Consider the following 12,349-nt stretch of genomic DNA (forward strand, 5'->3'; position numbering starts at 1 on the left):
CCCATTCCCCACGCCCCAGCATTGCAATGCCCCTCCACCATCAGGCCTCACCGTGATGATCTGGGCGTTGAGCTCTGCTGACAGGGTGCCCAGGCCGGGCTTGGCGTGGAAGAGGCTATGAAAGGCCTGCATGGCACAGGCTGTCACCAGCTGGAGAGGACAGGTAGGCTTAGTGGGGAACCGCAAAGCCCATGGCTGCCCTGGGCTCCTCAACCTCCTACTCTAGAAGCTGGGCTGGAGGGAGACCCAGGGCCCTGACCTCGAGCATGCCCCCCACACCTGCACACTCAGAGGACTGTCACTTCAGGAAGGCGTGGCAACCACTGAAAATTTTGAAATAATTTAAACAAAGTTAACAGAGAAACATAAAACATTTTTAACATAATAGGCTACAAAAGCAGACTATAAGTGGTGTACACACTATAGTTTATGCCTGTATTTTCATGTTTTTATCTGTATTGGTTTATCCAAAAAAAAAGTCTGAAAGGATACACAGCAAGTTGTTCTGAATGAGTTTTTCCTTTTAAACAATGATCGTGTGATTTATGTGACGCAAACTTTAAAACACACATGCGAACAAATGCTACAAGAGGATACGTAAAGATTAACAGGATTCTGCCAGCATGACAGAAATGCAGAGAATCGTTTTCTGCACCTTTAAAGCCACTATACGGATCTGTTAGTAAATAAGCAAAAGAAAGAAAAAGAACCGCGATTGTGACTGAAACAGAGCTCAAGCCGGGAGAGGGCTGGCGCCGTACCAGCCTTACCACAGCTCTCCCTTCCCGACCTGCTCCCTGAGGCCAGCTCCCAACGGGACCAGGACCGTGAAGAGAGCGTGGTCTATCCGACACCAGCGATGGCTGGGGTCCTTGGTTGTAGGTAAGAGCAGGGTTGGGATGGGGAGACCCTAGGCCCTGCTTCTGGCCTGAGCAGCAAGTTCCCAAGCATCAGCACCAGGGGCCCAGGTCTGAAGCTAAGCCCCCCACCCCGGCATGCTCCTCTGGCTCCTGGGCTGAGCTCACCACATGGCTCAAGGTCATGACCCTGAGGAGAGTCTCGCTGCAGCTCTTCACCAGGCCTTCTGGGAAGCAGGGGAGCAGGTCCCTCAGCAGCGTCAGCAGGTGCAGCGTGGTGGTGGCCTCCTTGGAGCCTGGCACACAAGAGGGGGCTGAGCCTCCAGCCCACTCTCCACGGTGAGCCCCGTCCTCCACCCCCATCCACCCTGCTGTCAACCTGGTTCCCACCTCCAGACTTCTCAATCTCCTGGACGCAGAACTTGGCGGTGGAAATGGCAGCAGGATGATGGGCAGGGGCTTTTTCACCAAACATGAACTCGCTACCCTTGAGGATCGAGCACACTCCATGCTGGGCAGCTTTCCGGATCTGAGGGGCAAGGAAAAGGGGCTGGGGCTGGGGCCGGGTCAGCACTCAACCAGCAGCTTCGGTGCTTGTCACAACCAACCGACAAGCATTGATGGCATGCCTCCTACATGGCCGATGCTGTGCCCAGGCCTTCCTGTGCGCAGACTCCTGAGCTGGGGAATGAGACAAACCTCGGCTCCAATCCCTGCTCTCCCACTAACTCAGCAAACGGCCTTGAGCAAGCCAAACGCTTCATCTCTGAGCTTCAGTGTTCTCATCTTTGCTACAGGGATTCGCTTACTCAGCCAGTCACCCGGCAATACCAAGTGTGCATCAAGCCAGGCACTGTGCTCGGAGCTGGCAGTCTGGCTGTGGCCGGAACAAACGACTCGCACTGTACTTGGGAGACAGAAAACAAACATACACCAGAAGGTAAACGTACTTTGCAGACCACACAGCAAGGGTTGTTACTTTTTATACAGTGGTCAGGAAAGTGTCACTGCAGTGAAGTGACATTTCAGCAGAGACCTGCAGAAAGTGAGGGAAAGAGCACCACGTACACACAGGGAAAGAGGCGTTAGCCTACCTGGGATGGTGTGCTGAGCACTGAGTGATCACGGACTGTTGTTACTATTATGTACTCCCTGCCCTAAATTTCAGGAGGGAACGGAGTGGCTGACCACCATTTACTGAGTGCCTGCTATAAGCCAGGAACCGTGCCAGCCTGAGAGGGACACTGGAGTCTCCACACGCCCTTGCAGTAAGGATGGTATTACTATCCCTACTCTACAGCTAGGAAACCGAGGCTGGGACGGGTTAAGTAACTTGCCCAAGACCACAGCACAAGTAGTAAATCCAGTGTCCAACTGAGGTTGTGGGACTCCAAAGCCCCACTCTGCCCCTTCCTGCCACTGCAGCTAAACTGGTCACTGACCAACGAGGCAGCAGAGACTCAGGAGGGCCGGACACTGAGCATCCCTCCTGTAGGACAAGGAACTGCCCCTCACGTTCTAGAGCTAAGCAAATAAGGCGTCAGAGGCAAAAAGTAGAACATCCAGGCAAGTATCCTCAGGGCAACCTCCCCAATCCCATTCAGACAGACCAGCCCCAGCACAGTTACCAGAGTGGCCACCGCCCTCCCCTCCCATGTTCTGGGGGCCCAGCAGCCTCACCTTGGGCTTAGAGTGCACTGTGAAGCTCAGCAGCCCATGGTACACCTGCAGGGTCACAGGGTAGCTCCAGGCCTCGAGGTCCTGCTTCCTCAGAAGGGTGGCCAGGCAGGAGAGGACCTTGAAAGGAGAGTCAGAGTCTGTCAGCTTCACCCCAGGTGGGGAAAGAGCCCAGGTTTTCATCAATTCCAGAAAACTGCACGGGGATCCATCTGAGGTCCACATAGTGCCTATATCCTCCCCCTGCCGCCCCACCCAGGGAGTATCCAAGCTTCAGCCAAACCCGTGGGGCTCTGGAAGATGGCAGAGGGGAAACAGACCCAGACACTAACCCATCGGAGGGCAGAGGTGGAGCCAGTGCTGGCCTGAGCTGACATGATGTTCATGAAGGCTTTGGAGGTATCAGAAAACTTCTTAATGAGCACGGGGCTGGGCACACTGTGGGGAGAGAAGAGAAACGGTCGGAACCCCAAGGGGCCTCCGAAAGCAGCTGGTGCAGGCCCAGCCCGGGTCTGAAGGAGGAAGCTAGACAGGAGGCAGTGCCGGCTCAATAATTCAGCAAGTGAGCAGTTCAGTGTGCTTTCCATGGCACCTGAACTCCGCGCCTCCGCACCTTCTTCACTACCCATTCTCTCTACCCACAAGGTGGGCCCTTACTAGCTCACCTCAATCCTCTCCTCACCTCCTCCCCTAACTGCAAGCCTCCAGGTATCCTGGTGCCAACATCCCAGCCCGTGCCTCCGGCCCCACTCACTGAGCAGGGCCACCCCCTTCCCAGGCACCAGCGCTCACACTCTGTGTACAACATCCCGAGCCACCCTGGGAGCCTCATCAGAATGCCACCTGATACTTAAGGTCCTGGTCTTTTTTTTTTTTTGCTGAGAGAGAGAGAGAGAGAGAGAGAGAGAGAGAGAGAGAGAGAGCACGTGCACGCATGCCCATGGGCACAAGCAGGAGAGGAACAGAGAGAGAGGGAGAGAGAATCTTAAGCAGGCTCCATGGCCTAGCACAGAGCCCGATGTGAGGCTTGATCCCATGAACCGTGAGATCACAACCTGAACCAAAATCAAGAGTCAGACGCTGAGCCCCCCAGGCACCCCTCTTGTTCTTTTTAACAATTCCCTCATCCAGTTCCTCCTGCCTGCACTCTTTCTCCGTAAGCGACTTGGGATTCAAACCAGAGCCAGAACTCACCGCTTCAGGACAAGGTTCAGCAGGTAAGCAACAGCAGCCAGAGACTCAGGGGACTCCACTGCCTCCATTGTTGTCATCTGAGGGCCAGACCACAGGGGATGAATGGGAAATGTGTAAGCTGGGGCAAATGGGGTGCTGAGGACACCGTATGCCCAGCAGAATGGTTCTGACCAAGAACACTGGTGTCAGAGGTTCAAATCCCAGCTTTGCCAGTGTGTGATTTAGGCTAGCAATTGAACCTTTCTGTGATTCAGGACCCATATTTGTAAAATAGAGATAGTAAGTTGTGAGGTTTCACCGAATTAATATAAATAAATCACAACATGCCTGGCACGTGATAGAAACCATACATTGCTATCTAATTTATTTCATTACTCTAGAGCAGGGGCTGGAAGGCTTTTTCTGTAAAGGGCCAGTAATAAATACTTTAGGCTTTGCAGGCCATATATGGTCTCTGTTGTATATTCTTCTGTATTTGAGCAATCCTTTAAAAATGTAAAAACCATTCTTAGCTCTAAGGCTGTACAGAAACAGGCCATGGCTCAGGTTATTCCCATGGGCTGTAGTCTGCCAACTCCTATTCCAGCAGTAGTTCTCAAACTTTTACACCCTTAACATTTTTGGAGAATTCCCCAAAGAGGTTTTGTTTACATAGGTTATATTACTGATACTTACCATATTAAAAATTAAAAGTCAGAACATTTTAAAATACAAGCATATGCAAGCACAATTAGCTGTCAGAATAATATCATCAGGCAGGCTGTAACTTCCAGAAAACTCCACATTACACTCATGAAAGAATGAGATGAAAAGGCAAATCATGTTCTAGTATTAGTATAGAAATAATTTTGATAGCCTGGCCCCACAAAAAGGTCTTGGCCCCCTAACCCTGCCCCACCCCTGAACACACTTCACCAACAACCACCACCAGAGTAGTGGATTCTTGTTCTAGAATGACAGTGTAGCAAATAGCATCAGCCTTATCAAACCGCCTGAGAATGAGAGCACTTTTGATGTGGTTTTTTTTTGTTATTTGTTTTTTGTTTGTTTGGTTAATCTCTCGGTCCAACATAGGGCTGAAACTCACGACCCGAGATCAAGAGTCGCATGCTCTTCTGGCTGAGCCAGCCAGATGCTCCTGAAGCACTTTCCCCTATTCAAGGATGTCCTGCTCTATCTCCACACACCAGGAGCACCCTTCTTCTCCCTACGGCTCGAGTCACCTGTTGTTGTGAACACCCATTCCCAAGTCACACCCACTCACCAGTGCAGCAAAGTACTCAGTCTCTGTCTCCTTCCCTCCCTGGGAGCGAATCACCTCAGTGACAGCGGCCAGAACAGCACAGATCTGCACGGGAGGGAGAAGGCACTTATGACATCTATTTAGATCTAAGCCTGTCCTGGGACTGGCCTCTTTTCCTTGCTCCCTCACAAACTGTTCTCCTGACAAAGCCTACAGGTAGACAAGACAAGAGGAGCTGCAATCAGAGCCAGGGGTACACACCATGAGGCCTAGCAAACAGGCAGACTCAGACATGTTTGCCAAAATTCCACCTCTAGGACTCGGGTCTCTTACAGGAACACCTGCAGAAAATTGCAAATGTTTATGTACAAGCGTGTTCACTGCAGCAACCGACTAGGATACAGCGGCCATCAACAGAGGGTTAATAAAGTACTGTCACTACATGGTAAATAATGATAGACTCAAATACTACACAACTACTGAAAAGAGTGAGGAAAACACTACATTAATTTAGAAATACTGTTCAGTGGGGAAAAAACTGCAGAAAACGGCATATAAAGTATAATCAGGGGGCGGGGGCGCCTGGGTGGCTCAGCTGGTTGAGCATCCGACTTCAGCTCAGGTCATGATCTTGCGGTTCGTGAGTTCGAGTCCCGCATCAGGCTCTCTGCTGTCAGTGCGGAGCCTGCTTCTGATCCTCTATCCCCCTCTCCCTCTCCACCTCCCCCACTTGTGTGCTTACTCACTCTCTCTCTCTCTCAAAAATAAATAAAGCCTTCAAAAAATAACAATAAAAATAAAATATGATCTGTAAACCTAACAAAATGTGGGTAAAAAATATACAAAAAAGTCTAGGACAGTAATGTTCACAAGAGGCTACTGAGCACTTGAAACATGGCTAGTGTGACTGAAGAACTGAATCTTTAATCTTAATATTTTAATAAATTAAATTTCAAAATAAATATTTTAGTTATCAGAAAACACAGATTTAAAACAACTTAGATACATGGATCTACTTTTGCGTCTATAAGTTTTATGAAAGTATACATTTAGAACTTGGAAATATGAACCTACTTTTGTGATTGTAAATGTTAGGCCCAAATCAAGTACTTCCAAAGAAGGTTTAGCATCCAAATGGAGATGTAAGGGTAATATATACTCTAGATTTTCAAGACTTAATATGATAAAAATAATGCAAATCATCTCATTTTATTCTATTTTTTTTAATGTTTATTTATTTTTAAGAGAGAGGTGTGTGTGTGTGAGCAGTGAAGGGGCGTCGGGGGGAGGGGTGAGGGCGGGGGAGAGAGAGAGAACCCCAAGTTCGATGCGCGGTTCAAACCACAGGAGCATGACCCGAGCCAAAATCAAGAGTCAGGACCCCAAATCATCTCATTTTATATTGATTATATGGTGAAATGATAATACTTTACATATATTAACTGTATTATTAAGGTTAATTTCATTTGCTTCTTTTTACTTTCTTTTAACATGGCTACTAAAAAATTTACAATTAAGTGTTGTTGGACAGTGCTGGGCCAGGTAGATACATGATGACCATCAACAGTAACTACCACGAAGGAATTAAGTGGGGAAAACAACTTTCACATTTTATTCTACTCACTTCACTTTGGTACCATTTATAATTTTGACATCTTTCAATTTAAAGTGAATATAAATATGTATAATTTAAAAGTATTAACTAAAAACGACAAATAAAATGTAGCTCTTGTTAGATAAAACATTTCCTATCCATTGTTATTCAGCATTAATTTACTCAACAAATGTTTCTTGAAACTATTCCATGTAAAAAGTCCTGTGTTAGCTATAGTTGACAAGATAAGTATTTGGAATATATTTCTACCCTGAAGGACTTTACACTTAAGTAGGGGACATGTTGTTGGACAAAAGCAGAAAGTGGAACCTGCCCTAGGAGAGCTAGTAAGTAGGGAACACACAGGGCAGGAGAGATGACGCATCATCCCAAAATACCAGCTGTCACCGGCAGCAGCCAGCCAGCACTGGAGGAAAATAAAGAGCCTGAGTCTGACTCCTCCTCACCATCCCGAGTTCTCCTGAACCCTCCCCCCTACCTCCTTGTGGGCAGCCGAGTTGGACTCCCAGAAGCGTTGCACTTTGCTGAAGGTGACATTTGTGCAGTCGGAGAGGCCGCTCAGGAAGGTGGCCGAGGACTTCTCCGTGAGAGCGGGGGCCACCTCTTCTTCCATGGCCGTCTCAGGGGCTTCGCTTTTGCCCAGACGCAGGGACCCTGACTGCAGCTCATTATGCAACTTCACCGCATCAACTGTCAGGTCGCTTTTTCCTGAAAACCGGAGGCACGGGTGAGGCCCCCACTTCTAGCCGAACCTCCTTTTGGCTAGGATCCACCCATACGACAAAAACTAGCAGAGTCCAGTCCCCCAACTCGAGAGACTCATTCTGAACATGGCCTGCCTCATCGGCCCACCATAAGCCCGTAACTTAGCAAACCCAGATACGGAACCCTTCAGGTAAGTTTCTGCTCCCGCGTCCCGACGTTATAATATGCCGATGGGAGTCGACCGGGGTGGGGGACAACACGCAGGGGCTTGGGAAGTAAATGCACTTTGTGAAAGCACTTTGTAAAGAGACACTCAAAGTTAATTATAGCCGAGTCCCAACTCTTGACCCCCGTGGAACCCTGGGCTAGTCATTTCCCTATTAAAGACTCAGTTTCCGCATCTGTCTAATGGGGAGAGTGGGCCTTTACTTCAGGCTACACATCCGACGTTCTAGGAGAAGAAAGGTTCAATGCCTGGACCCCGGAGCCTCCTGAGAGGCCCAGACCATCAGACCCAGGCCCGCTAAAATCCCGCCGCCAGCGCGCCGGGGTCCCGACCCCGCTACCTGAGGGCCGGCTGAAGAAGCGGCTACGGGCGGCCTGGCGGTGGCGGCAGATGGCAGGGTTGCTGTCGCTACTATGGCCTTTCTTCCAGCGTTTCAACTTGGCCGAGACACCGGAAGGCAACTTCCCAGAACGACCCATGTCTTCTAAACCCGGACCGGGATTAAAGCACCGGCTACCGGGACCGTGGAAACACGCGCAGGACCCACGTGGACCCGTAGACGGCTTCACTTCCTCTTTCTCTGACGTAACTTCCGGAGTTGCGTCTGTTACTATGGCAAGACAGTCAACATCCGGTTTTACAGTGCCTCCAGGCTCAGAATCCCTGAGCTGCTCAGAGAAGGTTGGTAGCTTAGGGAGTCCCTGGGGCTTCTACTCCAGGGCCACGGTTCTCGGCCACCGGAGTGGGCCTTATAAAACTAGAATTCTTTTGCAGGTTAAAAAAACAAACGTATATTTATATAATTTTTTGGTAATATCTAATTTCGAAAGTAACGCGCGGAAACAAATTTCTTTGAAAGAGTCAAAACCTGGCCAAACCAGAATGAGTGAAATCTTTTGTCCCCAAACGAGAAAAAAAAGCAGCCGGTGATGCTCTAAACCCAGTTAGTTATTTTCGTTTAGTACTGGGGATACCCAGTTGCTAAAACCACCTTCCCTCATGGCAGCACTCAGTCCCCTCTCCTTATTCTCTTCTAATCCAGTGTCAGAACCAGCAACCAATCCTGCATTGATTTCCACTCCCCTGCGACCCTCTCCAAAATCTTTTAGCTGGAACCCAAACCTTAAAAAGATACTTTCCTCCCTTGTCTTGGGGTGCAGCATTTCAAGATTCCTCCGGAATTCCCTCCCCCACTTCAAATCAACAAACCTGATTTTGTGAAACTATGACTGGATCCCGGTGAGTTTATTTTGTTGTTTTTAAGTAGTCTCACACCCAACGTGGGGCTTAAACTCACTACTCAGGACCCTGAGATTAAGGGTTGCACCCTCTACCAACTGAGCCAGGCTGGTGCCTCCCAGGTGAGTTTTTTTTGCTGATTAGGCGTTATGCATTCATTTTGCAAACATTTTTTAGCTCCCACTGAAAAAGACACTTCAATAAGTCAATCTTCCGAATGAAGCAGAAGTTGACAAAATTTTTGTATACAGCTTCTTTTGCCTGGTACAGTGTGAATTTTTCCCCTGGTTTTGGTCTAAATGTTTGGATCCCTGCAAACTCCATCTGTTGAAATTCTATCTCCCAAAGGCAATGGTGTTAGGGGAAATAACACCCCAAAGGTTGGACTTTGGGAAATATTTAAGTCATGATAGTGAAACCCTCTTAAATGGAATTTGGTGTCTTATTTTTTTTTTTAATTTATTTTGAGAGAGAGTGTGTGTACACACAAGTGAGAGAGAGGCAGAGAAAGAGACAGAGAGAATCCCAAGGAGGCCCCATGCTTAGCACAGGGCAGGAGACCCAGGCACCCCTAGAATTGGTGTCTTACAAAAAGATTCAAGAGTGATCCCTAGTCCTTCCATCATGTGAAGACACAGCAAGAAGGAGCTGGCTATGAACCAAGAAATGGACCCTCACCCAACCATGCTGGCACTCTGACCTTGGACTTCCAGCCTCCAGAACTGTGAGAAATAAATTTCTGTTGCTTATAAACTATCAACCCTATGCTATTTTGGTATAGGAGCCTGAACAGACTAAAGACATCCTTTGTTCTTAAATATCCTTTTGCAAAATGGTTCTCACAGCTGATTGCAGCTGATCTGTAGCTTGTGCGAAACATAGATCCACCATATAAATTCCATGAAGACAAAAGTTTTGTCTTTGTCACTTCCTTTCCTAGGACTTGGAAGAGCTCCTGGAAAATAGTGTAGGCACTCAACAAACTACTGTTGAATGAACGAATGTGTGTGTTGTGGAGGAAAGAGGGAGGACTAAAACAGGGGCACAAGTTCAATAGGGTCTCAGATCTTTCTTTTTAATGTTTATTTTATTTTGAGAAAGAGAGAGAGAGAGCAGGGGAGGGGCAGAGAGAGAGGGAGAGAGAGATTCCCAAGCAGGATCTGTATTGATCAGCGGGGAGCCGGATCTCAGAAACCGTGAGTTCATGACGTGAGCTAAAATCAAGAGTCTGATGCTTAACCGACTGAGCCACCCAGGTGCCCTTCAGCTCAGGTCTTGACCTCAGGGTCATGAGTTCAAGCCCCACGTTGTGTTCCATGCTGGGCATTGATTCAAGGATAAATGTAAATACCAATAACTGTAATTAGTCTTTACTTAGCCAAACTGAGATGGTCTTTGACCCCATAGATAGAAACACAAAGCTCAAAACATACATTTCTGGGGGAGTTAAGAAGTACCAAAAGTTGAGCTTTGGTCCAAGAACCAAAGAGCTAAGAATGGAGAGTAAAGGGAAGGCCAGGATGAAATTCATGAAACTGCAGTGTTGGAGCTAGAAGCAGACACCTGAGGGGTCATCAAGATCACAGGTCACAGGTCACATGCCAGTCAGGGTCAATACTTTCACTGCTCTGCAGTAAAGCAAGTACAATCCAGTGATGTCGATGTTCAAATGCCCTTTCTTTTACAAAGCAATAGTGAGACTAAATGGAAGGGTTTTTTTCTTTTTTCTTTTTTTTTTTTTTTACCCCAAACACTATGATTTTCCAAAATGAAGAGTCGACAAACTTTTGTCAGGTCTTCTTTTAAAAACAAGTTTATTGGGCGCCTGGGTGGCTCAGTTATTAAGCATCTGGCTTCTGCTCAGGTCATGATCTCATGGTTCATGAGTTTGAGTCCCACATCATGTAAGCATGAGCCCCAATTTGGGTAATCTCATGCCCTGCCTCCAGTGAGCCCTGCTTCTCTCTCCCTCTCCCTCTCCCTCTGCCCCTCGTGGGATTTTGCTCTCTCTGCCCCAGCTCACTTGCACTCTCTCTAGAAAAAAAAAAAAAAAAGTTTACTGATGTGTAAAATTCAAAATATCTGTCAGCCAATTTTCATTGGAATATCTGAGCCAACTCTTCATTTTGCCAAGTACAGAAAAGGTGAAGTGATTTGCACAAGTTTCCATGGCATGGTAGCTTATTTGATGAGACACAGAAGTAACCGTAAAGGAAAAGATTGATAAACTAGAGTACACTAAACGTAAGAAATTCTGCTCACAAAAAAGACACCACAATGAGCACTAAGAGGCAAGCAGGAGTGAGAGAAGATATTTGCAATGTATAAAACTAACAAAGTATGGCAGAGTATATAAAGAAATCCTACACATCTAAGAACAAGGCAGACAATCCAGTAAGAATGGGCAAGAGACCTGAACAGGCACTTCACCAAAGTGAATATTCAAATGGCCAATTAACGTATGGATGCTAATAACTGATGCTTAATCTCATTAATCAACAGAGAAATGCAAATTAAACCCACAATGAAGTGCTACTATGCACCTACCAGAATGGCTGAAATTAGAAAGACTAGCAATACTCAACATTGGTCAGGATGTGGAGCCACTGGCCACATATGCGACTGGAGGGAGGAGCAACTGATGCGCCCACTTTTGTGTGGTGGTTTCTAGTAAAACTGAATGTATGCCTTTTCTGTAGTCCAATCCACTTCTGGGTATATACTCTACAGAGATGTATACTTATATGCATAAAAGACATATATGGTAATGTTCATAATAGCCAAATATTGGAAATGATGTCATATACACCAACAGCAGAGTGGATAAATAAATTGTGCTATATTGGTATCGTGAAATAATACAATATCCAACTGTATACAGTAACGAAAACAAGCAAACTACTGCTACATGCAACAGCATGTATGGTCTAAATTGAGAGAAAGACTCCAGACACACACGGAGGAACATTTTGCATGATCCCATTTAGAAGTTCAAAACCAGGCTTTGCTAATATACAGTATTAGAACTTGGGATAACAGTTACCATGGTGGGGGTAACTGAGAGTGGGCATACGGGGTTTGGTAATATTCTGATTTTTTTTTTAATTTGTTAAATGTTTTTATTTATTTTTGAGACAGAGAGAGACAGAGCATGAGCAGGGGAGGGGCAGAGAGAGAGGGAGACACAGAATCGGAAGCAGGTTCCAGGCTCCGAGCTGTCAGCACAGAGCCCGACACGGGGCTCAAACTCATGGACTGTGAGATCATGACCTGACCCAAAGTCGGATGCTTAACTGACTGAGCCACCCAGGCGCCCCTGATGTTTTTGTATCAGAAGAGAATTTACACGAATGTCTTCACTGTGTCATAATTCATTATCTGTGCACTTATAATTTGTGCGCTCTTCTGTATGTTATTCTTTTTTTCTTCTTTTTTTTAAATTTTATTTTTTTTAATTTACATCCAAATTAGTTAGCATATATATATATATATATGTATGTTATTCTTGATTGGTTTACTAAAAAATAGAAACTGCTCCTGGAATGCAGAGCAAAGAGAGCACAAAGACTGAGAAGGTGTCACTGCAGAGAAAA

At 46.7% G+C, this 12,349-nt stretch overlaps 1 protein-coding gene across 2 annotated transcripts in view; it reads right to left on the bottom strand.

Moving 5' to 3' along the window:
- RRP12 (ribosomal RNA processing 12 homolog) overlaps positions 1 to 8,090 on the bottom strand; it is a 30,244-nt gene extending 22,154 nt beyond the window's left edge. The window contains exons 1-9 of one of the 2 annotated variants that reach the window (XM_003994259.5): positions 7,858 to 8,090; positions 7,065 to 7,294; positions 4,993 to 5,076; positions 3,729 to 3,805; positions 2,867 to 2,972; positions 2,538 to 2,654; positions 1,248 to 1,386; positions 1,026 to 1,153; positions 52 to 150 (exon numbers count right to left, since the gene is read on the bottom strand). In XM_003994259.5, the coding sequence (XP_003994308.1) occupies positions 52 to 150; positions 1,026 to 1,153; positions 1,248 to 1,386; positions 2,538 to 2,654; positions 2,867 to 2,972; positions 3,729 to 3,805; positions 4,993 to 5,076; positions 7,065 to 7,294; positions 7,858 to 7,996 (1,119 nt within the window). In that variant the 5' untranslated portion in view covers positions 7,997 to 8,090. The remainder of the gene's footprint in view (positions 1 to 51; positions 151 to 1,025; positions 1,154 to 1,247; positions 1,387 to 2,537; positions 2,655 to 2,866; positions 2,973 to 3,728; positions 3,806 to 4,992; positions 5,077 to 7,064; positions 7,295 to 7,857) is intronic. The other variant, XM_023240800.2, reaches the window with a different exon arrangement.
- Between the last annotated feature and the right edge of the window lie 4,259 nt (positions 8,091 to 12,349).

The sequence above is a fragment of the Felis catus genome, chromosome D2 (genome assembly GCF_018350175.1).
Source record: "Felis catus isolate Fca126 chromosome D2, F.catus_Fca126_mat1.0, whole genome shotgun sequence".
Taxonomy (NCBI): domain Eukaryota; kingdom Metazoa; phylum Chordata; class Mammalia; order Carnivora; family Felidae; genus Felis; species Felis catus.